At 36.0% G+C, this 22964-nt stretch overlaps 1 protein-coding gene across 10 annotated transcripts in view; it reads left to right on the plus strand.

Annotated features, from left to right (window-relative positions):
• Window positions 1-22964, plus strand: part of INPP4B (inositol polyphosphate-4-phosphatase type II B) — a 718440-nt gene that overhangs the window by 512854 nt on the left and 182622 nt on the right. For all 10 annotated transcript variants that reach the window (XM_067736786.1, XM_067736785.1, XM_067736789.1 and 7 more), the window contains 2 exons: window positions 1251-1323; window positions 13429-13576. In XM_067736786.1, coding sequence (XP_067592887.1) covers window positions 1251-1323; window positions 13429-13576 — 221 coding nt within the window. The remainder of the gene's footprint in view (window positions 1-1250; window positions 1324-13428; window positions 13577-22964) is intronic.

Raw genomic sequence — 22964 nt, forward strand, 5'->3', positions numbered from 1 at the left:
CGGTGGTGGTGAATCTCAAGGAGGGGGGCACTCCCCAGAGGAGGAACGGAGGTGGATCACAGATAGTTAGAACAGTTGGGAAATAGCCCAGGCAATTCTGATACATCCTACTAGGGAGGGCAGTCTGAGCCCTTGGAGTCTCTTGACAACACCATGCTTGCTACAGAAGGATGGCTGTTTCCCTTAGAACTCTTCACCCAGAGAACTTTCTGGGGTTTTGTCTGTTTGTTTTGTTTTTGTTTGCATTTATTTGTTTATGTCTGATATATTTGCTCTAAAAATTTACTTTCCTCCTTCTCCCAGCCCTCCTTTTTCTTCTCTGGGGTCGGGCGGGGGGCGGTTGCTAGAGATAAAAGGAAAGTCATCTAAAGAAATAACTACTGGTCTCTGTCTTTGTGAATATAGGTTTCTTATCAGCCTCTCTGGGGCCAAAAAAGTTTTGCTTCCTCTGTTAGTTACAGTTTCATAGGAGGTTGAAGCAGAGTCCCACGCTTAGGGATGGCTTATCTGAGATAGTATCTCCCACCCATGGTTCACTCGTTAGGAACATGGCAACGTGCTCTCTGTGTCTCTCTTCTCTCCTTCTGTCCAGAGAAGTGTTGGTTCTGTAAAGGATCATGAGCTGAATCTAATTATCATGGATTAATAGATCTATGATCTCTGGATCCACTTATTTATAAATTGCTTATCCATAAATCAGACATCAACTTATTTATAAAGTATCCTCATACTTTATAAGCAAGTGTTTGCATCGTTTTGCCAGAAACAAACATCTCTTTTTGCCTTATGAAATTAGATGCTGTAACATATTTTATTTTTTATTTAAAGTTGCCTTTACTTAAAAGCCAGAAGATAATTTGCTTTTTATTGATCGAAAATCAACCCGGGCAACAGAAATACAAAGCCATTCAGCTTGTCATAGGTGATTTGCTACAGGAGGAACCTATCTCTAGCACGCGGATAATCCGTTTCCACAAAGAAAGTACAAACTTTGTTTCCTAAGTAGTCTTTAACTGGAACTGAAATGTAGTCTATAATTGTACAATATAATCATATTATATATAAATGGAAGTAAGTAATCACAAGTTAAACAAGGTTCATTGTAAAGATAAAGCTAAAAATAGTTTTACAAAAATGTTTGTTCAGAACGTTTTGGAACCGTGTGCATGGCCTCATGTTTTGCAAATAAAAAAAGAATCTCATTTCTTATTTGATCATTTTCAAATATGTTTTCTTTTATTCCTTCTTAGTGTGCACTGGTATGTGAATGTACAGCCCCAGAAACTGTGAGCAGAAAAGATAACCTACCTTTTTTGAACGCAGGTATGTACGTCCCTTTTGGAAACTTACATTCATTTCCTATGAACATACATTTTGCTTTTCTGTGAACTCAATACTGAATCTGAGCAGCATTCTTACAGAACCATTGTAGACACTTATTAAATATTGGTAATCTTGGGAGTGGAGTCAGCAGAGTGGTGTTAGACTTGACAAGTCTGTAAGAAAGATATATGATATATATAAATACATGTATATAGCTTGGCTATATGGCAAAACAAATTCCTTTCAGCTTTGGATTTTGTATCATCTGAAGTGAGATATTAGAAGAGGGAGTATTAGAAATGTCAAGCTCTTAATTAGTTTGAGTTTTAGTTTATTACTTTTAATGAAGTTGTTAAAACAGTATGTATATGGATTCAGTAGGAAAAATTCATATACACATTTGTACATTCCTGAGTGTGTGTGTACACATATGTGTGTGTGTGTGTGTGTGTGTAGTGTTACTTATAGTAATATATTTGAATTTCAACAAGGAACTAAACAATGTGATAAATGATGACTTTGAGACATCTGGTAAAATTACAAAATATGTGATAATATGTATCTATAAATTATGGAACTGATTTTTGAATGATAACATAAATTATGTTACCAGTAGTGGTGATAATGGCAAATAAGTGGCAGGCGAGATGCCACTCATATGCCTTGCCTTACCTTGCTTTCTGATGTGTGCTATGAAGAAGGCAGTATTATTATCTCCATTTTACAGGTGAGGAAATTGCTCAAGGTCACTACCTAGTGAATAGCAGGTCCAGAATTTAAATCCAGTTTTAATCCCAAGGCCTTTGCTCTTAATTACCAGGTCATGCTATTACTAAAAAGCCATTAATTAAAAAGTTGGTGTAACAATAGAATAAACCTTAATATTTTTCTAGCCTTCTATGTTGTACATTTCAACAGTGACATGGATAGCATGATAATCAGATTAATGAGTGATACAAACTTCAAAGGCTTACTAATACATAACCCCTAAACTATTAGCAATTTTCCCCTGCAGGAAGCCACTAATAATCAGGGATGGAGAAAGACAGGCAACCTTTTGACTCAAAGAACTCAAAATAAAACATAGCAATAAAACACCCATTAAAGGTACTTATTAGAATGAAGGATTAAACCAAAGAAAAGCAGCTGCTTCTCAACCTATGACCAAGTGACGTGTTTTTTAAAAATTTTTATTAAGGATGTAATGCCAGGAGGGACATGCATTAAACAGTGAAGGGGCTACCTGGACGGCTAGACCAGCCATGTACCATAAAGTACTTGATAAGTTATCCGTGTGGATAAGATAACTAATGTAACCTCAAAGGTCTTCCTCACATATATTTTTTTCACCTGAAAGTTGACCAAACCTTTATTCCTTTATTTCAATATACCCAGATAATCTATTTAATTTACCAGATGTCAATTTTGAGAAATAAAATTGAATGTGGGAGATACTACATTCATGTTAAATGCAGTTTGAGTGAATCAAATTATCATCAGAATCATCTACACTGTAATTATAAGACACTTTTTAAGTGATTCACTCATGTGAACCTTGTAATTTTTTTATGCCCACAAAGAGAAATGCCATTTTAAAAAACTGATTGGTTTAATATAAATTTCAAAGAGAAAGAGAAAAATGGCTCCCGGAGTAAGAAAATATATCACCTAAGGAAGAAGAGACAAAGGGAACGTAGTGAAAAGTAAATCTGCACCTCCTAATTCTTGTGCCATAAAATCTGCAAGGCATGAGTCTTTGAAGCGTACTAACTCTTCCAAATTACTAGGGTACAATTCCTAAGATATGAACCGTAATATGACAAAAAGTGATACGGAAGTGATGGAAGCAGCTGCACTCTGCAATTTAAATATACTCAGTGGAGTGAAAGATGATTGATTACTGCTTTTCCCTTTTCCTGGAGGTGACAGTTTTGGTGGTGATTCTCCACTTAGGTCTGATGATATTTCTCAATGTCCCTAGTCCAGGCAATCCGGAAGTGCCTGGAATATATTTGCCACCAATACTTTCTATGAGCCTTCTTATATCAGGGAAAGACAAGGCTAAATGACAGTCAAATGTTATAAAAGCTAGATTTTTTTAAAAAGTTATTTTAAAGTACAACTAAGTGCTATATATGAAATGTTTCTGTTCCAAATCTAAGTGTGTTGTGCACATATAGCATATGTAGCTAGACTATGCACCTATGACTTTGGTTTGTGTGTACCTTGGTCTTCTTTTCTATTTATTTGTCTAAACTCAGCAACCTTGGAATTAATCCACTATATTCCCCTCTGGTAGTTTTTCAAACTCTTCAGGTGAAGGGAGTTATTGACATTCTTCTCAAGTCTCTGTATTCATGTATTATGTGAAACTTGCCAGTCTCAAGTGAGTGATGAAGTTCTTCCTGAGTGAGTGCAAAAGGATGTCATAGCTCATAGCTGGTCCTCACTATTCTGTTTATATCTCTAGAGGTTTAATGCATGACTTGGGAAATTCACTTATCTATTGTGAGACTACAAAGAAAAAGCTCTTCCCCCTCGAGCCTCACCTTTTTCATGCCCTGTTTGCCTCTCAAGTTGAATGTGTATGTTGGGAGCCTGGGGAGTTGAGGGCAGGAGGAGAAAGAGATGAGAAAAAGGAGAGGGGGCAGAATTTACAATTCCATAAAAAAGGTATATAAGTACCTTAGTTATAGGAGAAAACAAATTCCTTTCAGCTGTTGGCTTTTATATTCTCTGAAACAGGAAACGCACTAGAAGGTACAGTATTAGAATTGTGAGGTTCTCATTTTGCTTAATTTTTTAATTCTGTAGTTCATCAAATAAAGTTGTTAAAATAACCGATTTACCCATTTAATTATTTGTTTATTCATTTAAGCAAATGGTAGTGAAAGCACTTAGCACTGTTTGTTGTTGAGGCATTGTTTGGCGGATGGGGGTAGGGGAAGTTATTTTTGAACAGAGGGAAGTGTAGACAGCAGAGTCTCTTATCTGGTCACGGAGTTGGGTGTCCTACTAAGTCTCATCAACTGAGGTGCCTTGCCTACAGCAGAACAAGAACAAATGTGCTCTGGTGGTCTTAATATCAGAGCACTGGACAGACTCTTCTGAAGAACTGGTGTCACAGCCTAAATTTGCTAACCAGCAGTGTGACCCTGCCAGACAAGTCAGCCTCTTTGGACATCAATTCTTTTGCAATGAGCAAATTGACCTGGACAGTCTTTGATTTCCTTTTTGGCTCTCAATGTCTGAAGTCTGTAGAGCATAGTTTAGCTTTTGCTATATCTTCCTTCGTTTTAGAAATACTTCGTGAAACTATTCATTTTCATCAGTCTCACGTGGAGTCACATATCTATTCTTTGTCACTTACAGTTGTCTTTCTCAGGAGTTATTTATTTTTAATAAGCCTGACCACAGATAAGCTTTTTAAACATTTTTGTCAAGGAGACAATTCTCTCTAGATTTCCTGAATCTCCCAATTTTCCTTGTAAAAGTATAATGCTACAGAATACTTCAGTCCATGGACTTTGATATTATTATGCCCAATCTGAGGAGCTAATGGGCCCTGTCACCAAGTTTCCTATTATCTTCACATTTCAAGTGAGTTTCCCCCTGTCAGCAAGCATTCGATCTGATAAAGCATCTTTCTTGGTTGAATTCCATACTGCTTGAGTCATGAAATTATCCTTGATAGTTTTTAAAGACGACTTTCATGCTTTACATTAAAGTGTGTGTGTCCATTGCCCTCACAGAGGGTGTATCTGACAACGATGATTTCCATGACTGTGTAAGTTAGAATCTAAGCCACAATGCGGGGACTACTCTGCTTTCAGCCCTAAACACAGGCAATTTCCCTCCTGTTTGGAGAATTTATTGGTGTTTTTCTTCTTGCCTCACAGATAAATTGCAATTTTTCTCGAAATAGTCCACTATATCTTTGATTCTTTTTCCCCCAATAAGATTAAGCCATCTACTACTATTGCCGTCGGAAGATGCCTAATTGTGTGCTATTTAAGAAGAAACGTTGCTTATTTATTTCTGTGTCTCCAGGGCCAGAATACGATAGGCACTCAGTAAATATTTGTCAAATGACTAATAATGGGTATATCTTATCGTTTGAATTGACGCTTCAGGTAACAGAAAACTGCACTGTTATTCTTCTCTCCGTGAGAAAGATGTTCAAATTGAATCATTTAGGTTTGAAATGAAAGAATTTATTACTCTCCCTAAAAATTACTATGAAATTCTCATTTTAAGTTTTTTCCTGCCTCCTATGGCGCCGTAGACTTTAACTGCCTTTCACAATACCACACAGTTGAAATGAATATTGGGTGACATTCTCCTCACTACCACCTCATGTAAAGCAAGGCATGACAGAATATTTTAGGAGATATTCTGAGAGACATTGAAAAATAGTTCCCTCTATATTCATTTTGAGTCCTGAGGAATTCCAGCCAAAAAACAAATCCCATTTTCCCCGTTTTTTCTTTTCATTCAACTACCTTGTCAAATCTTAGATCATATCAATTTATGCTAACAAAGATATCTCTGTTGTGTTTTCTTCATACTAGTTTAAATAGATTTTGCCCTTGCATTTATAACTCCATGATGTGTAAAATAGGGGACCATTGGCTTATAACATTGGCCCTTTATCCTTTGTACTTACTTACTCACCAGATTTCTTTGCCCTTTGCTGTTTTAACAAATCCAATGGAGTCCATTGTCTACTGAAAAAAAACAAACACACACACACAACCTAAAAGTCGAGAGTTATGTTTTATTTGGCGGATATTCTTAGGACTTCAAGCCCCCGGAGGTAGGACTCTCAGATCACTCTGAGGAACTGCTCCAAAGAGGCGAGGCGGTAGCCAAGATATATAGGAGTTTTTGCAACAAAGAGCAGGTAGTCGGAACATCAACAGATTATTGGTAATTAAAGAAAACCAGACATCTCAAGCTAATGAAATTAGCGCTTTTCTCTGTATGGGAAGATGCAAAGTCTGGGCTCGTTGAGATCGTTCCTTTGATGTGCACCTCAGCTATCTGGGGCCAGTATCCTGCATTTTCTTATCCTGAATCTCCTCAGGGTGTGCCAGCAGGGTGGCTATAGCAGTTGACAGCTAGATGGCAGGCATTCTTTGCTTCCATCCCAAGTTCCCTCGGGGTTCTCCCTCTGGGAGGCTGTAATGTGATGACTGGATGGCTGCAACATCTTCTGTTTACTAATATGGAAGGTGGCATTCTCCGTTCACACCATTAACCTTGCTCTTTTGGAATTTTCATGTTTTCATTACCGTGTATTAACATATTTATGGTGTTAAGTAGCTTCAATGGAAGAGTGAATTTCACTGCCTAGTAATCAAAGAAATCATCTCTTAGACACCTCTAAATACTTCAGCTGTCTTCCTGTTGTAAGTTTATTACCCCCTCCACTGCCCACCTTAGGTAAACTAGAAGAAAAATAAAGGCAAGAAGAGGATATAGTCAAAAGGTTAACATTTTGTGGACAAACGTGAGCAGGGCTTTCTCTCGGCTGTGGTTTTCCTTCTTTTATTCTGATGCCTGTGCTCTCTCTTGAAGAGAGGTTTTTAGTTATGTCCTTCCCTCTTGCATTTTCCCCTCTCAATTTACACAGTTGTCAGGGCCCTAACTGTTCACCTATTAGGGCAAGTAATGATGAGAAACATCTGAGGTGTAATGTTTAAGCTCATTTCTGTGGAATGTTTGCATATACTGGGCACTGTGCTAGGTACAGGAGATAACATGAGGACAAAGAAAACTGTACAGTCATGGCCTTCACAAGTTTACATTCTAATGGGGGACACAGAGCAGTAAACAGACAATTATAGCACAACTGATAAGAACCATGATAGAGATGGGGGTGGGGAGTACAAAAGAGAAACAACTGTAGGGAGGGAGCAGGGGGAAGTCAAGAAGGGCTTCCTGGAGGAGGTGCTTGCTGAGCTGAGTTTATAGGATGATTATGTGTAGCCAGGAAAAAGGAGCGTTCCTTTGAGGTGCAGGGAATACCTTGAACAGAGGCAAATTGGCAAGAAACAACTTGAGTTCCATGAACCGCAGGTCATTCCAGGCTGCTCAGCATGAAATATGAACCAGGAAAGGACACTTTTGTAGATCTGTCCTTTACTTTAATGACTGAATTAGAATGAACAGGGAAAATCATTCAAACTAGAGTGAATGAAGCAAATCTCTTTTCTGACCACCCAAAACCAAAGCTCCAAATTCTACGCGTTGAACCCGCCAGTTTTCACCAGTTGGAGACTGAATCCCCACAAATATTATCTTTATGTTTTATTCTGCATCTGTAATAGTTTTTCTTGTTCTTGGCCTTGAATTGAAGATGGAAGGCCAAGAGCTTGTGGGTTTGGCTAGACTAGGGAACATCACTTTGTCTGACTCAGCTTATATACTATTTCTATTCTTATTTGTTGTTCCTTTAAAAACAGCACAAACAATAACATAATTTAGATTTTATAACACAACTAAAGAAAAGTCATTTAAAATTCTGGGGGAATTTATTTTTTAATAGTTTGTTTCATCTGTATTATTTTAAAAGAGATCTTTCTTTGCTGTGTTTTCTGAGCTCCTGTCATGCTTTCTTACTTTCTCTTTTCTAAGCCTTGCTTAGGATAGTCTTTTAGTGATTTCTGTTTAGGATTTTTAGTTCTCATCTAATCTTAAAAAGAGCCAATCTGCATTTAAGATGTATGTATCTAAATCTAAGATATTTTCAACTACAAATGAGAGAATGTCATTATCTAATTGGCTTACACAGACTTATCTTTACTAAGCGTAACGCGGCATTTGGAGAATAGGCAATGCATGTACATTCGGCTGAATGATGAAACTATTAAACAACTGCATAATTAAAAGCTATAGAAGGAATAGATTCTCTGCAAGAATCTACAGTACATTAAAATAATGATTGTGTAAAGCTTGAAGCCAATGAAGTCAGATTCCATTTAACTACGTGACATCTACCACCTCCTGAAAGCAAGAAATTGCGTGAAGATAATCACAGATGAGCTTATTCTGGAGAACTGTATTAAAGACAATCTTCATTGTTTGGCATTCTGATGATCCCCTCAACCCTGAATCCAGATTTCCAAAACTCCTTGTCTAATCCACTGATGTCCCCAACACAGACACAGAAAAGAGAAGATCGTCCCTACGATATCACTCTGGTTTATCTTTCCTGCCCCAGGTTGCTTGAACAGCCATCCTTTTTTAATGTGTTGTCTGTGTTTTGGCTTTGTTGAACATTTCCTTGGCATCTTTACCTTGATAGTTCAGAACTGGAGCACTTGGCTTTCACAATTGCTGGAAAAGCAGGTGGTGTGCTACCGTATTAAAAAGGCCTTTTACAGTGTCTGGAATAAATGATATGGAAATTTGAGTTGTGTTGTAATTTTAGGAGAAAAAAAATCTGTCATTTACTTTCTGTCCCTGTGTTCACCTTAGAGGGTGGATCTCGGTGGGAATGTATTCGTATCTGGACCATCTTAGAACTTTATCCTTATTAAGTCATAATTAAGACTGTGGTGGTGTCCAAAATCTCTTCACTACTTCTCCCTTGGTAGAATCTGTCACGTGATATTTTTAGCAATTGTTTTGGCAAAAGCAGTGAAAAAAAATGAAGATGATACACACAGGGCTCTCTTTAAAAAGAACTTATAATAGATAAGTTAGATAGTTGTTTTTGCTGAGCTGAGCCTATTGTATGGACAGAAATGCATCTCCTACATGAAGAAATACTTGACATCAGTGGAAAGCCAGAGCTGAAAGTGGTGGGCTCATTTACACAGCTGGAGTGTGTGTGCAGAATTGTTGAAACTGTATCTCTGCTATAGGGGAGAAGCATTTATAAAATGACAAAAGCGGGCTTCCCTGGTGGCGCAGTGGTTGAGAATCTGCCTGCTAATGCAGGGGACACGGCTTCGAGCCCTGGTCTGGGAGGATCCCACCTGCTGCGGAGCAACTAGGCCCGTGAGCCACAACTACTGAGCCTGCGCATCTGGAGCCTGTGCTCTGCAACAAGAGAGGCCGCGATAGTGAGAGGCCCATGCACCACGATGAAGAGTGGCCCCCGCTTGCCACAGCTAGAGATAGCCCTCGCACAGAAATGAAGACCCAACACAGCAAAAATAAATAAATTTTTAAAAAAATGACAAAAGCATTCATCATTTATGGCCCACTGTTCAATATTTGATACATGAATACCTTGCCTTTCTTTTATATGAGGATGGCAGAAATCTCCTCACTATGAACCCAGCAAAATTTTGAGTTGAGAACATCTTATCTGGTCTGTTTGTAGCCGTTGGAACAAATTTCATGGTAATTAAAAGTCAGACCATATATATATTTTTAATTTTCTAAGTCATAATCCATTATATGGCATTTTGAGAAACAGTAAGTGTTCTTGCTTTATACGTAGTAGGTATTCAATAAGCAATGCTACTGGATCAGACTTGGTTGTAAAGTGGATTCCACTATGTCTACATTGAGATCCTAATAGCTATGTGCAGTTAAATACTAATGTTTAGAGATCTATGAGTTTCAAAAGGTTAGAACCTATAGCATGAAAGTTAGATAGGAGACATTATTGGGAATTGTTGGGGGGCTAGATCATGTGGCCTGATTTTTTTGTTTATATTTGCCCCAAGTGCTTTCCTTAAAAAAACAGCAGCATTCGCACAGGGTCCTGGATGTTGTGTCTCGGGTGGTCGGAGGATAGTTCTGGAGCTCATTAATCAAAGATTTATATTTCAACAAAGATTTATATTTAAAATACACTGAAAAGCAGTAAAATGAAAACAGTAAAATCAAAAGTTGAAGGACTAGTTTTGTGATAACAGATAAAATAAAGAATATCATATTTTTCAACTTAATTAAAAATACAAATTTTGGCTCACGGGCCCAGCCTCTCTGCGGCATGTAAGATCTTCCCGGACCGGGGCACGAACCTGTGTCCCCTGCATCGGCAGGCGGACTCCTAACCACTGCGCCACCAGGGAAGCCCAATCGAAGGGTTTTTAACCGTGGTTTGGGAGATACAAAGATTCTGTGTAATCCTGAAAAAAAAAAAAAAAGCAGAGATTAAAAAGCAGTGCATATACTAAGTATAGATAACCCAAGTAATTGAATATTTACTTAGGTTACTAAGGAAAAATGTGGACATTTCACAGAAAAAAAAGAAACAGAGACCGTTTCTGTCTTACTATAAAAGGATGCATTTGTATTCCTGATCATGTTAGCTACATTAGAATTCCTGAGATCCCATAAATGGTTTAACCTGACTTACAATATATTGAATTCTGTACATACATTGTTTTTCTTCTCCACCTCTAGAGATAGGGCAATAGAGGTTATAGTAAAATTCTTACATCTTTAAAACATTGTCACTTTAAAGATGAATGAAATATCATAGTTTCTTTCATTGGCTGTAAGTTTCTGTATTTCATATAAAAGAAAATACATCTGATAAGGGCTAATATCCAAAATATATAGAGAACTCATACAACTCAGTAACAGCAAAAAAAAAAATTCTGATTAAAAATGGGCAGAGGATCTGAATAGACATTTTTACAAAGAATACACACAGATGTCCAACAGGTACATGAAAAGTTACTCAACATCACTAATCATGAGGGAAATGCAAATCAAAACCACAATATCACCTCACATCTGTTAGAATGGATATCAAAAATAAGAAATAACAAGTGTTATTGGCAAGGAAGTGGAGAAAAGGGAACCCTCATGCACTGTTGGTGGGAATGTAAATTGGTGCAGCCACTATGGAAAACAATATGGAGATTCCTCCAAAAACTAAAACTAGAAATACCATATGATCCAGCAATTCCACTTCTGGGTATTTACCCAAAGAAAATGAAAACACTAATTCAAAAAGATATATGCATCCCAGTGTTCATTGTGGTATTATTTTCAATAGCCAAGACGTGGAAACACCCTAAGTTTCCACTGATGAATGGATAAAGAAAATGTGATACACACACACACACACACACACACACACACACACACACACACGCGCGGAATATTATTCAGCCATAAAAAAGAATGAAATCTTGCCATTTGTGACAACATGGAAGGACCTTGAGGGCATTATGATAAGTGAAATATCAGACAGAGAAAGACAGCTACTGTATGAACTCACTTATATATAGAATCTAAAAGCAAAAACAAAATAAAACGTAACAAATAAAAAAACGAACTCATAGATATAGAGAACTAATTGGTGGTTGCCCGAGACAGGGGATGGAGGTGGGTGGAACAGGTGAAGGGTGTCACAAGGTATAAATTTTCAATTATAAAATAAATAAGAAAGGGGGATGTAATGTACAGCTTGGTGACTGTAGTTAGTAATATTGTATTGTATATTTGAAAGTTCCTAAGAGAGATTTTTAAAGTTCTCATCACAAGAAAAAGTTTGTGACAACGTATGGTGACAGATGTTAACAAGACTTATTATGGTAATCATTTCACAATATATACAAATATACAAATGATATTGAATCATTACATTCTATACCTGGAACTAATATAATGTTATATGTCAATTATACCTTTATACCTCATTAAAAAGAGAAAGAAAATAAGTATAATTAGCCTTATATATGGATCTGTGATATAATCTAATTGATAAAACTTAAAGGTCATGTTTATGGCAAAAACATAATCCTTTAGACATACAACTTTAGATTTAAAATATTGTCTCTCAACATCCTGGAAATATTCTATCATCTTCTTGCTTCTATTGATGCTTTTAACAAGTGAACATTCTAGCTAATTCTTGTAAGGGGTAGATAAGTGTGCCGGGAGCTTTGAATCTGGTCGTTAAAGAATGAGATGTTTGAAATAAAGGTTTCCTATTTAGTATCAATTCTGATAGTGATAATTGTCAGACTGGATCTCTGAGAATGATAGTTGCAGAATGGATGAATAGTTCCTCATTTTAATGCTCAGAAATATATTTATATTTCCAAGTAATGAATGAGACACAGCCTTATAAAACCCTAAAATAAGAAAGGTATTTTACTCCATATGTTGAAGAGACTTGGGCCACATAACAGGCTGAGCGTTATTTAAAGTCTTACATCCACTTCAACATCAAATTCTCTTTTTAATTAGCTTCATTGGTAAACTGGAGCCAAATAACCATAGATACGTGACTGGTGATTCACCTGACATTTTGTTGTCCATTAAGCTTTGATATATTTCTCTTATATTCTTTATCCAACAGCAATGGAAATAAAATCCTGCCCTGAAATATAGGGCTTGGTAGTGTGGTAGGGATGCTGGCCTCACAAAAAATGTATCAGGTATTATCTTAACATCTAGCCCTACACTTTTTCTTTAAATCTTTTAAAATCCTTGATGACATGACCATGTTATTTCTCCCCTAATCACTGTCACCCATCCCAGATATTCAGCTTGTTCATAGTCTCCCTGTCTTGCTTCTGATAATATATGGTTTTGGGAAAGTGTTACTGACTTATTGACACTAAAGTATGAATAATATTTGAATTGTAATAGATCTTAAGCCAAGGAATGAACCTTTCTGACATTTAAGAAAAAAGTCACTTTTGGTAGTAGGGTCATTTGAAACCTCTAATATAACATATCAGTTGTCACCTACTATATAAGTGGGTAAAGTTGACTAAGAGTGATTGGAAGAAATCCAGAAATGTATTTTTTCAAAGCATGTATGGTGTATAAATCCATATATTTTCATCTATATTTATAAATACATATACTTTAAGAAAATCTTTAGAAGGAAAAAGAATTAATAGGTGGTATGTCAGAGAACCACAGTAGCCACATTTATGAATTGGAATTTGTTGTATCACTTTTTAATTTAATAAAGACTATATCCAAGAAGCTACTGAAAAAAATAAGATATAAGGAGAAAATTCTTAGAAACACAGTTACACTATGGATTATGATAAAAAATTTTGATCAAGTATTAGAATGGTAGCCTGATTAATGATTTTGTTAATTGATCTTTATCTAAAGTGCATATCTTTATAATTTAACTATTAACTTTATTTTTTTCACCTTTTCCAGTGTTAAAGAACCCAGTGTGTAAATTATATAGATTTCCCACATCTGACAATAAGTGGATGCGAATCCGGGAGCAGATGTCAGAGAGCATACTTTCTTTTCATATTCCTAAGGAATTGATCTCTCTTCAAATCAAAGAAGATTTGTGTAGGTAAGAGAAAGTGATTTATGATTGTCTCTTACATTAATTATTTTTTTTATGAAACATTTTTTTTCAAGTATGATGATAACATAAAAATCTAGATCTGCATTGTCCAGTATGACGGCTCCTAGCCCTGTATGACTATTAATCACTTGAAATGTGATTCGTCCACTTTGAGATGTTCTGCCAAGTGTAGTATAAACACCAGATTTTGAATTCATAGCACACAAACAAAAAAAGACTGATTTCATAATGAAATGTTAACATTTTGGGTATACTGGGGTTGAATACAATGTGATATTAATTTTATGTGCTTCTCTTTTTACTTTTACTTTTATTTTTTATTGAAGTATAGTTGATTTACAATGTCTTGTTAATTTCTGCTATACAGCAAAGTCATTCAGTTATAGATATTATATGCATTTTTTATATTCTTTTTCATTATGGTTTATCACAGGATATTGAATTTAGTCCCCTGTGCTATACAGTAGAACCTTGTTGTTTATCCATTCTATATATAATAGCTTACATCTGCTAACCCCAAACTCCCACTCCATCCCTTCCTCAAACCCCTCCCCCTTGGCAACCACCAGACTGTTCTCTATGTCCATGACTGTTTCAAAGATAGGTTCATTTGTGTCATATTTTAGGTTCCACATATAAGTGATATCATGTGGAATCTAAAATATGATATCTTTTTGCTTTTTACATATGACTGCTGACCACTAGAAAATTTTAATCACATGTGTGACTCTCATTTGTGACTTACATTACACCTTTTCTGTGTAAATCTCCCACCATTAAAATGTGTTGAAAAAAAATCAATTATGAATCTTTAAAATTTTCTAAAGAAAAGTAGAGAAAAAATCATGTTGAAGACTCAAAAGGGAAATAGGAAAGATTGTAAGGAAATTGACTAGAGATCTCAGTAGAATATAAGGTATGGTTATTATGAAAAGGAATTAGAAAGCCCTAAGTTGAGAACCATCACCTTTTAGGAAAAATGCTGAGAAGAAAAGAATAATGGAGAGGATAATGAAATTTTAAAATGCAGTAGGCAAATTAAATCCACAAAGCCAGCAGAGAAGAACAGATTTGACACTAAGAAGTCACATCTCGGATGTGGAAGACAAACACAATAAGTTCTTCTCAAATGTTCTTTCTTGGGAAAGAACAATTCATGCAAAAACTTGGAAACAGTGAAAACTTATGCAGGTTTTTATTTTACATGCTAAAATCAGACTAACCTTATACTTACTTCTCTGCAGAAGTCCATGGAGTAACATCTACGGATTTTTGATTTTTTGAGAGAAAAAGGTTGTGGCCCACTTTATTATACAGGGTCAAGTTATGACTTTTTTTTTTTAATGAATGAAGGCAATGGAAATGACATACTTAAATATGCAGAAGCTCAGAAAATGTCATTCACCAAACTTTCTTAAAGAATCTACCCTCGAAGATATATGCTATCCAACTGAGACAATAATTTAAATTAAGAATTATATTTATAATATAAATTAATATACTGTAATCATTAAATTATAATATGAAATTAACATGATATAACATAACAAATTAAGAATGTAAGAATGGGACATTGTCCTACAGAAGGACTTGAAACATTTTTCTTGGTTGGGTGAAATCTCCAGCCCAGACAGAGCTTTACTCTGAAGTTCTTTTTTCGGCCTCTTTTGTTTTGTTTTAATTTTTATTGGAGTACAGTTGATTTACAAGGTTATGTTAGTTTCTGCTGTACAGCAAAGTGAATCAGTTATACATATACATGTATCCACTCTTTTTTAGATTCTTTTCCCATATCGGTCGTTACAGAGTGCTGAGTAGAGTTCCCTGTGCTATACAGTAGGTCCTTATTAATTATCTATTTTATATACAGTAGTGTGTATATGTCAATCCCAATCTCCCAATTTATCCCTCCCCCCTTTTCCCTCCTGGTAACCATAAGTTTGTTTTTTACATCTGTGGCTCCATTTCTGTTTTGTAAATAAGTTCATTTGTACCATTTTTCTAGATTCCACATATAAGCGATATCATATGGTATTTGTCTTTCTCTGTCTGACTTACTTCACTCAGTTTGACGATCTCTAGGTCCATCCATGTCACTGCAAACGGACTCTTTTACCCCTAGTCTTACTCAGATCCCAGAAAGTGTTATACTTACCTCAACCTTCGTCTCAACAGCACAATTCTAATGGATTTTCTTAGGTGGTTTGATGAAGACTGTGGGTGTCATCGTGCCCTTATCTTTCAGTAGTTGCAAAGAGTACAAGGTGTTTCATTTTCATGCTTGGAAATCTATCTTGAGAGAATTATTTTTTAAAAAGCTTCGAGTCTTTTCTTCAAAAAAAAAAAAAGGTGCCAGGGCAACTTTATATTATGCTAAGTAACTGAAACAGCTACTTTCTGAATCTTTAAAATAACTATTAACTAAATTATATCATTTCAGTTGATGAAGAGCAGTAAGTAAATGAGCAGTAGATAAAAGCTGCCATTAAGTCCCTATTCATAGGACCTGTGGATGGATGGAGATAGTTATAGATGGATAGACAGAGAGATAGACAGACACACAGACATAGATATACAGTCTTTCTTTCCTTTTCTTTCTTTCTTTTTTTTTTCTTAGGAAAGTCAGTAATCACAGTATGAATTTAGCTGTATAACAGGGGTTGCAAAAACTTTTCCTTAAGGACCAAATAGTAAGTACTTTACAAAATATTTTACAAAAGTGAGATGTTTCCTCTCAATTACCAAGATGATAAATTTGCAAACATGGTCAGACTTTTGTGAAGTCTGGATTTTGACAATCCTACACTTTCTTTCACGAGCCACTGACTCTTTCAGTCTCACTTTTCACCCCAGACGTAAACTTTTCTACAACTTCTCTGTGTTGGTGTGTTGTCATCTCCCTATAGGAGTAATTAGGGTATTATTTGAACACTTTGTTACATAACTTCCCTCCTTTACCAAGGGAATAGAAAACGGGAAATTTTCTGAAAAGACTGCTATGATTGATATCAGCCTCATAAACTCGCAGGTAGAGATTTCCTAAGTTTGAGTATGGATTTAACTGAACAAAAATAGCAAGTAAGAAAGGGAATTTAGGGAATATTAGGTATATGTCTAGTCACAACTGTGTCTTAAAGACAAGGCATTATTAGTAGTTTTGTAATCTATTTAACTCGGTAAGAATGAAATCCCACTCATGCATTTGAAGGTCTATTATTAATTTTATCATGTCTGGGATTGGTAAACACTTGACAGGCTAAGTTAGTGTGAGTCTGTTGGCAGGGACCAGGTGTGTGCATGGTACGCCTCTATGCCTAATGCATACCTGTATGTATCAATGAGGAAAATGTTGTCCTTCTCAGCCGTCATGATATGGAGTGTGAATGTTGGCAGGGACATAATGGTGCAGCAGCTACTTTCCCTCACTCATACCCAGTGCCCTTGCCTGCAGCTGCCTTCTAAAACTTCTCTTGCTATTAGTCCCTTAGTGTGACATTGGACTCAACGTGAACTACTTTTATTAACTTTGAGATTGTACATACACAAAGTCTTAGGGCTGTGATAGAGTTTAAATCCTCTGGGGCCTCCCTCTGATTAGTGCCTCCCTAAGCACTAATACCTTCTGAGTTCAAGTTCAGATATATAACATCTGTTGCGTTGGCTGTGACGTGTTTTCACAACGCTAAACTTTGAATTTTATATTACGGTTTAGGCCCCCAAAATTCACAAGCAGGAAATCGTAGATGACAAATTATGTTTACTGTTGTGAAGAAAGGCTTATATTAGCAATTTTCTGCCTCTTTGCTCCTGAAGCCATATTTTTAAAAAGATATAAAAAGTGTGGTAATTTTTTTCTGTAAAAATAATATATGGTCACTATAGAAAATAGTGAAAATATAAAAAAGAAAAAAAAATCACTCTAAACACACCACCCAGAAGAAATACTGTGTCTTTATTTTCTAAATCTACCCTCATCTTCGTGAGCCTCACTGTGGAAAGCAGACTTTTGGTCCCCATGATTACCATGCCCTGGTATCACATTTAAATCATTCTCCCTCCAATAATTCCTGTCTCAGTAAATGCCACCCTCTCTTCAACAGTTCAGTGCAGAAACATAAAACATAAGTATTTTTGTCTTGTCTCACCAAACCTATCCACATTCCACATTCAATTTCAAGTATCAATTTCTAATCATGCTAATTCCACAATTTCCCTCAAATTCATTTATTTTTTATGTTTTCACTCTATCCATTCTAATCCCAACCACCATCATTTCTTGCCTGTGATAGTGTAATGGTCTATAACGGCTTTTCTGCCAATGGCTTTGCTTCCTTAAAATCCATGGTTCACGTTTTTATGAACAAATGATACAATTGAACTTATTTACAAAGCAGAAATAAACTCACAGACATAGGAAACAAATTTATGGTTACCAAAGGTGATAGCGGAGGGAAGGGAGAGCAGAGAGTTTGGGATTAACAGATACACACTACTATATATAAAACAGGTAAACAACAGTGACCTACTGTATAGCTCAGGGAAATATACTCAATATCTTGTAATAACCTATAATGGAAAAGAATCTGAAAAAGAATATATACATATATGTATAACTACATCATTTTGCTGTACACTAGAAATTAACACAACATTATAAATTAACAATTCTTCAATTAAAATATAAATAAAAAAGAAAAAGATCCATGGTTCACATTACAGACTCACATAATCTGATTAAAAATGTTATAAATATGCAGATTTCCAGCAGGGGTATCAAGGAGACAGCACTGATGTATAACCTCTTAAGTGCTATGCTGGAATTATGTGTTGGGAAGGGAAGACGGGGAGGTCCTGCTTACCAAGTATCAGTATAACACCTCGCTTCTGAGAAGTTTACTAAATGATTCTATAATCGTGATACCTAAGGGATGTGGCATTATAAAGTAGCCCAGTTCTTTGATCTATAGCCTCCTTGAAGGATGGGGGGGAAAACACAACTGGTTTATTATAGAGGTAGTGCAATGGAGAGAAAAAGGAGAGTACATGTTGAAGACAGCTCAGAGATCCTAAATACATAGAAGATGTGTGTGTGTGTGTGTGTGTGTGTGTGTGTGTGTGTGTGTGTTTATGTGTATTTTTGCCTGTGTTTATAATGCCACAGGCTTTACAGTCCTTCACCTTGGGTTGCATGCAGGCAAGTTATGTAGGTCTTGCCAAACTACCACTTATAAAATTTTTATAGCTTGTTTTAGTGTTGCCACGTATTTTGTTTATATTGAGTATTTTCTTCGAGTTTGTATTACTTCAAAAATTTGCTTTGTAGTTTTGATTTGCATTTCTCTAATGATTAATGATGTTGAGCATCCTTTCATGTGTTTGTTGGCAGTCTGTATATCTTCTTTGGAGGAATGTCTACTTAGGTCTTCTGCCCATTTTTGGATTGGGTTGTTTGTTTTTTTGATATTGAGCTGCATGAGCTGCTTGTAAATTTTGGAGATTAATCCTTTGTCAGTTGCTTCATTTGCAAATATTTTCTCCCATTCTGAGGTATCACCTTACAGCGGTCAGAATGGCCATGATCAAAAAATCTACAAACAAAAAATGCTGGAGAAGGTGTGGAGAAAAGGGAATCCCCTTGCACTGTTGGTGAGAATGTAAATTGATACAGCCACTATGGAGAACAGTATTGAGGTTCCTTAAAAAACTACAAATAGAACTACCATATGACCCAGCAATCCCACTACTGGGCATATACCCTGAGAAAACCATAATTCAAAAAAAGTCATGTACCACAATGTTCATTGCAGCTCTATTTACAATAGCCAGGACATGGAAGCAACCTAAGTGTCCATCAACAAATGGATGGATAAAGAAGATGTGGCACATATATATGGTGGAATATTACGCAGCAATAAAAAGAAATGAAATTGAGTTATTTGTAGTGAGGTGGATGGACCTAGAGTCTGTCATACAGAGTGAAGTTAAGTCAGAAAGAGAAAAACAAATACTGTATGCTAACACATATATATGGAATCTAAAAAACAAACAAAAAAAATGGTCATGAAGAACCTAGGTGCAAGACGGGAATAAAGACGCAGACCTACTAGAGAATGGACTTGAGGATATGGGGAGGGGGAAGGGTAAGCTGGGACGAAGTGAGAGAGTGGCATGGACATATATACACTACCAAATGTAAAATAGATAGCTAGTGGGAAGCAGCCGCATAGCACAGGGAGATCAGCTCAGTGCTTTGTGACCACCTAGAGGGGTGGGATAGGGAGGGTGGGAGGGAGACACAAGAGGGAAGTGATATAGGGATATATGTATATGTATAACTGATTCACTTTGTTATAAGCAGAAACTAACACACCATTGTAAAGCAATTATACTCCAATAAAGATGTTAAGTAAAAAAAGTTTGCTTTGCTTAGTCAACATTGAAATGTGTCAGTTAATAGAAGAAATGATGGAACTTGTGGCGTTGAAGCTCCATGGCAGCTACACATACCATATTAAATGATGGTGTACACATATATATGTTTAGATGGGAGGCTTGGGTGGCCATAGGGTGTTTGGTTTTATCAAAACATATACTTTTCTACATTATAATATGATGTTTGAAAACTTATTATGGTACAAAAGTTTTAAAGAAATGAAGTATTTCGGTGACAATGAACCTCATGGTCCATAAAACTCCCCAGGAAAAAATTAGTTTGATTTATATCATGTATTTTTCTCTTTTTCTCCTGTTTCATTTCTGCTCTCTCTATATTTTTCTTCATTGGTCCCAGGGGTGAGGAAGGAGAGAAACTTCCTTGAATATAATTTTGGGAGTCTAAAAGAAAGGATAAGAATAATTTATAACAATTAACTTTAAGATGTCCTTAGGTTTTATATAAGACATAAATATTTGTGTGTACCAGGCAGAGGAACAATCTTGTAAATAAAATATAAACATCTGAACCAAACCCTTTAGTAGGGAAAATGTAATAGAATTTGGGACATAGAAAGTTTAAATAAAAATCTTGCTAACACTTCTTTTAGAGAATGTGAATGCTTTCTCTTAGATTTTAGTGTTTGTAAATATCGTACATATACTAAATTCATGGTGATAAAATATTTTATGTCAATGAAGGCACTGTTTTACTCAATACTATATATTTCAAATATTCTATATTCTTCATTTTTAGAGCTATATTACAGACCTATGATAAGTGTATCTATCTATCTATCTAGTCTTAAATTTATTTCTTGAATGCACTATATTCTTATATATGCAAAAAAATAGTAAGATACTTTGAAATCCCAGGTTGAAAGCCTAGTTGCTGCACAGAGTTACATTTCAGAGACATGTTCTACATGCTGACTTAAATATTATCATACACTATTAAATGGGTTTTCTAAGCAATATACCTAGTTTGAAAGAAATGAGGAAGATACTTAATTTTCTGACCTTGCACCTTATCTTAAAGCATTTTGTGACTATTACGTTCAAAAAGGTTCATATTATTTCAAACCAATAATGCTACAGGAGTGCCATTTAAAAAATGTTAAAAGTATATACTAGGAATTATGAACTAGAATATATTCATATAAATTCTATTTCAAAAAGTTGTACAGTAGGATTTTACCACATAGTGAGCCAACCTGTCCATTGAACGTGGTTAGATCTTCTTTTCAAAATTTATCACCAGACGAGGTTTCCCCTTCACACGGCCTACAAGGCAAACAAGGGCTCCTGTCTACCTACATCTCCAGCCTCATCTTACACCGTGTTTATTTTGACCTGGCTGAAGCACATGACTTTTGAGACGTCTACTGACATTTGCATACTTAGATAAAAGCACACTGAAAATCTTTACTGACCTTAAAGAAACACTGATTAGTGGGAAAAGTAATAAGGAGTCAGCTATTCTGTTTAGGTCTCATAGATACTGAATAAACCTCAAACTGATGAATTTCATAGATTTTTTTTATAGTGTTCTATCTCTTCCACTTTGTTTCTCTTTGTGTTTCTTTCTGTCTCTCTTGTTTGCTTTCTCTGAGGAAAATCTTAAGTCCTAAATATCCAAAAGTGATGCATAAAAAAGTATCCCATTGGGACTCCACTGTTGACTCATAGCTGATGAGTGTTATTTCTTCTGTTCATTTTTCTTCATGCAACGTTGATGCAAGGTTGGAATACCATGTGGTGTATTATTTATCATGGAAAGAGTGCATTGGCCCTACCAACTCCTAGTATTGAGGGCAGATGCTGTGTGCCATTAAGTTCATCATTATAGATTCTTGGTATCATTTAATGAGATGTCCTGTAGAGCGCTTAGTATCACCAAGCTGGCGATAGAAATATGTGTTTTATTTTGTTGTTTGGTTATTACCATAGCCCCACAGGAACAAATAAGGCAAAGCTCATTCAGAAGCATATTTGTCCATTGTGCCAGGATTCTTTATTTCACATGGATTGAGTAGGAGACAGTGTACGTTGTGATGATAAAAACACGGAATTGGAATAATTATCAACCCGAGTCCAAAACCTCTTTATCTGCCATTTGATACGTACTTATAATTTTTAGAAGATTACACGATTTCTCAATTTTCAATTTTTTTTTCACTTTTTAGATAATAATATTATCATTTGTCCTACAGGGCTACTGTAGAAATTAAGTGAACAATCAGGAGACTCTAGCACTTATGGCTATGGGATTTCAGGTGTGTGTGTGTATGTAAGTGCATACCTCATAGATATGTTTATTATATGGTACTACAAATTCCCAGTGGGCAGAAAAATGGACTTCTCTCACAAAGCTGGTGTATTTAGAGCTGAGACAGTGATTTTGGAATGATAGTCAGGCTTCAGACTTCAGATTAGTTAGGGCCTTCTGGGACACAGAAAAGGAGGAACTTGTCAATTTTCTTATTGTACTATTCCTGGAATCTAGCATAATACCTGGCATATAATGAGCACTCAGGAATGTAGTCTTTTCCCAAGAACAGCTGAAATTGCGTGAAGAGAATGACATGATTACACTTAGAAAAAGGGAAGCAAGTGTGGAGGGTTAAAACAATTTAGGGGATGTTGTGTTTGTCTGGGCGAACAATGGTGGTGACTTAGACCATGGTGGCTGGGGGGAAATGGTGAAATGTACAAACATTTGGGATTTTTTTTGATGAGCAGAGTTTGGTGGTGGATTATCTCTGGAGGTAAGGCGTGCAGAATAACTTAAGCATTCTGACCTGCATGACTGAATAGATAAGTTATAATTCTTTGATGTAGGACATAATGGGCAAGCACAAGGTTTAGAAGAAACAAAGGAGCCCTCTTTGGCTCTTAATTGAACCATCGAGGTCTTTGCTATTAAGTACAGATGCTGCTT

Source organism: Pseudorca crassidens, chromosome 4 (genome assembly GCF_039906515.1).
Source record: "Pseudorca crassidens isolate mPseCra1 chromosome 4, mPseCra1.hap1, whole genome shotgun sequence".
NCBI classification, from domain to species: Eukaryota; Metazoa; Chordata; class Mammalia; order Artiodactyla; family Delphinidae; genus Pseudorca; species Pseudorca crassidens.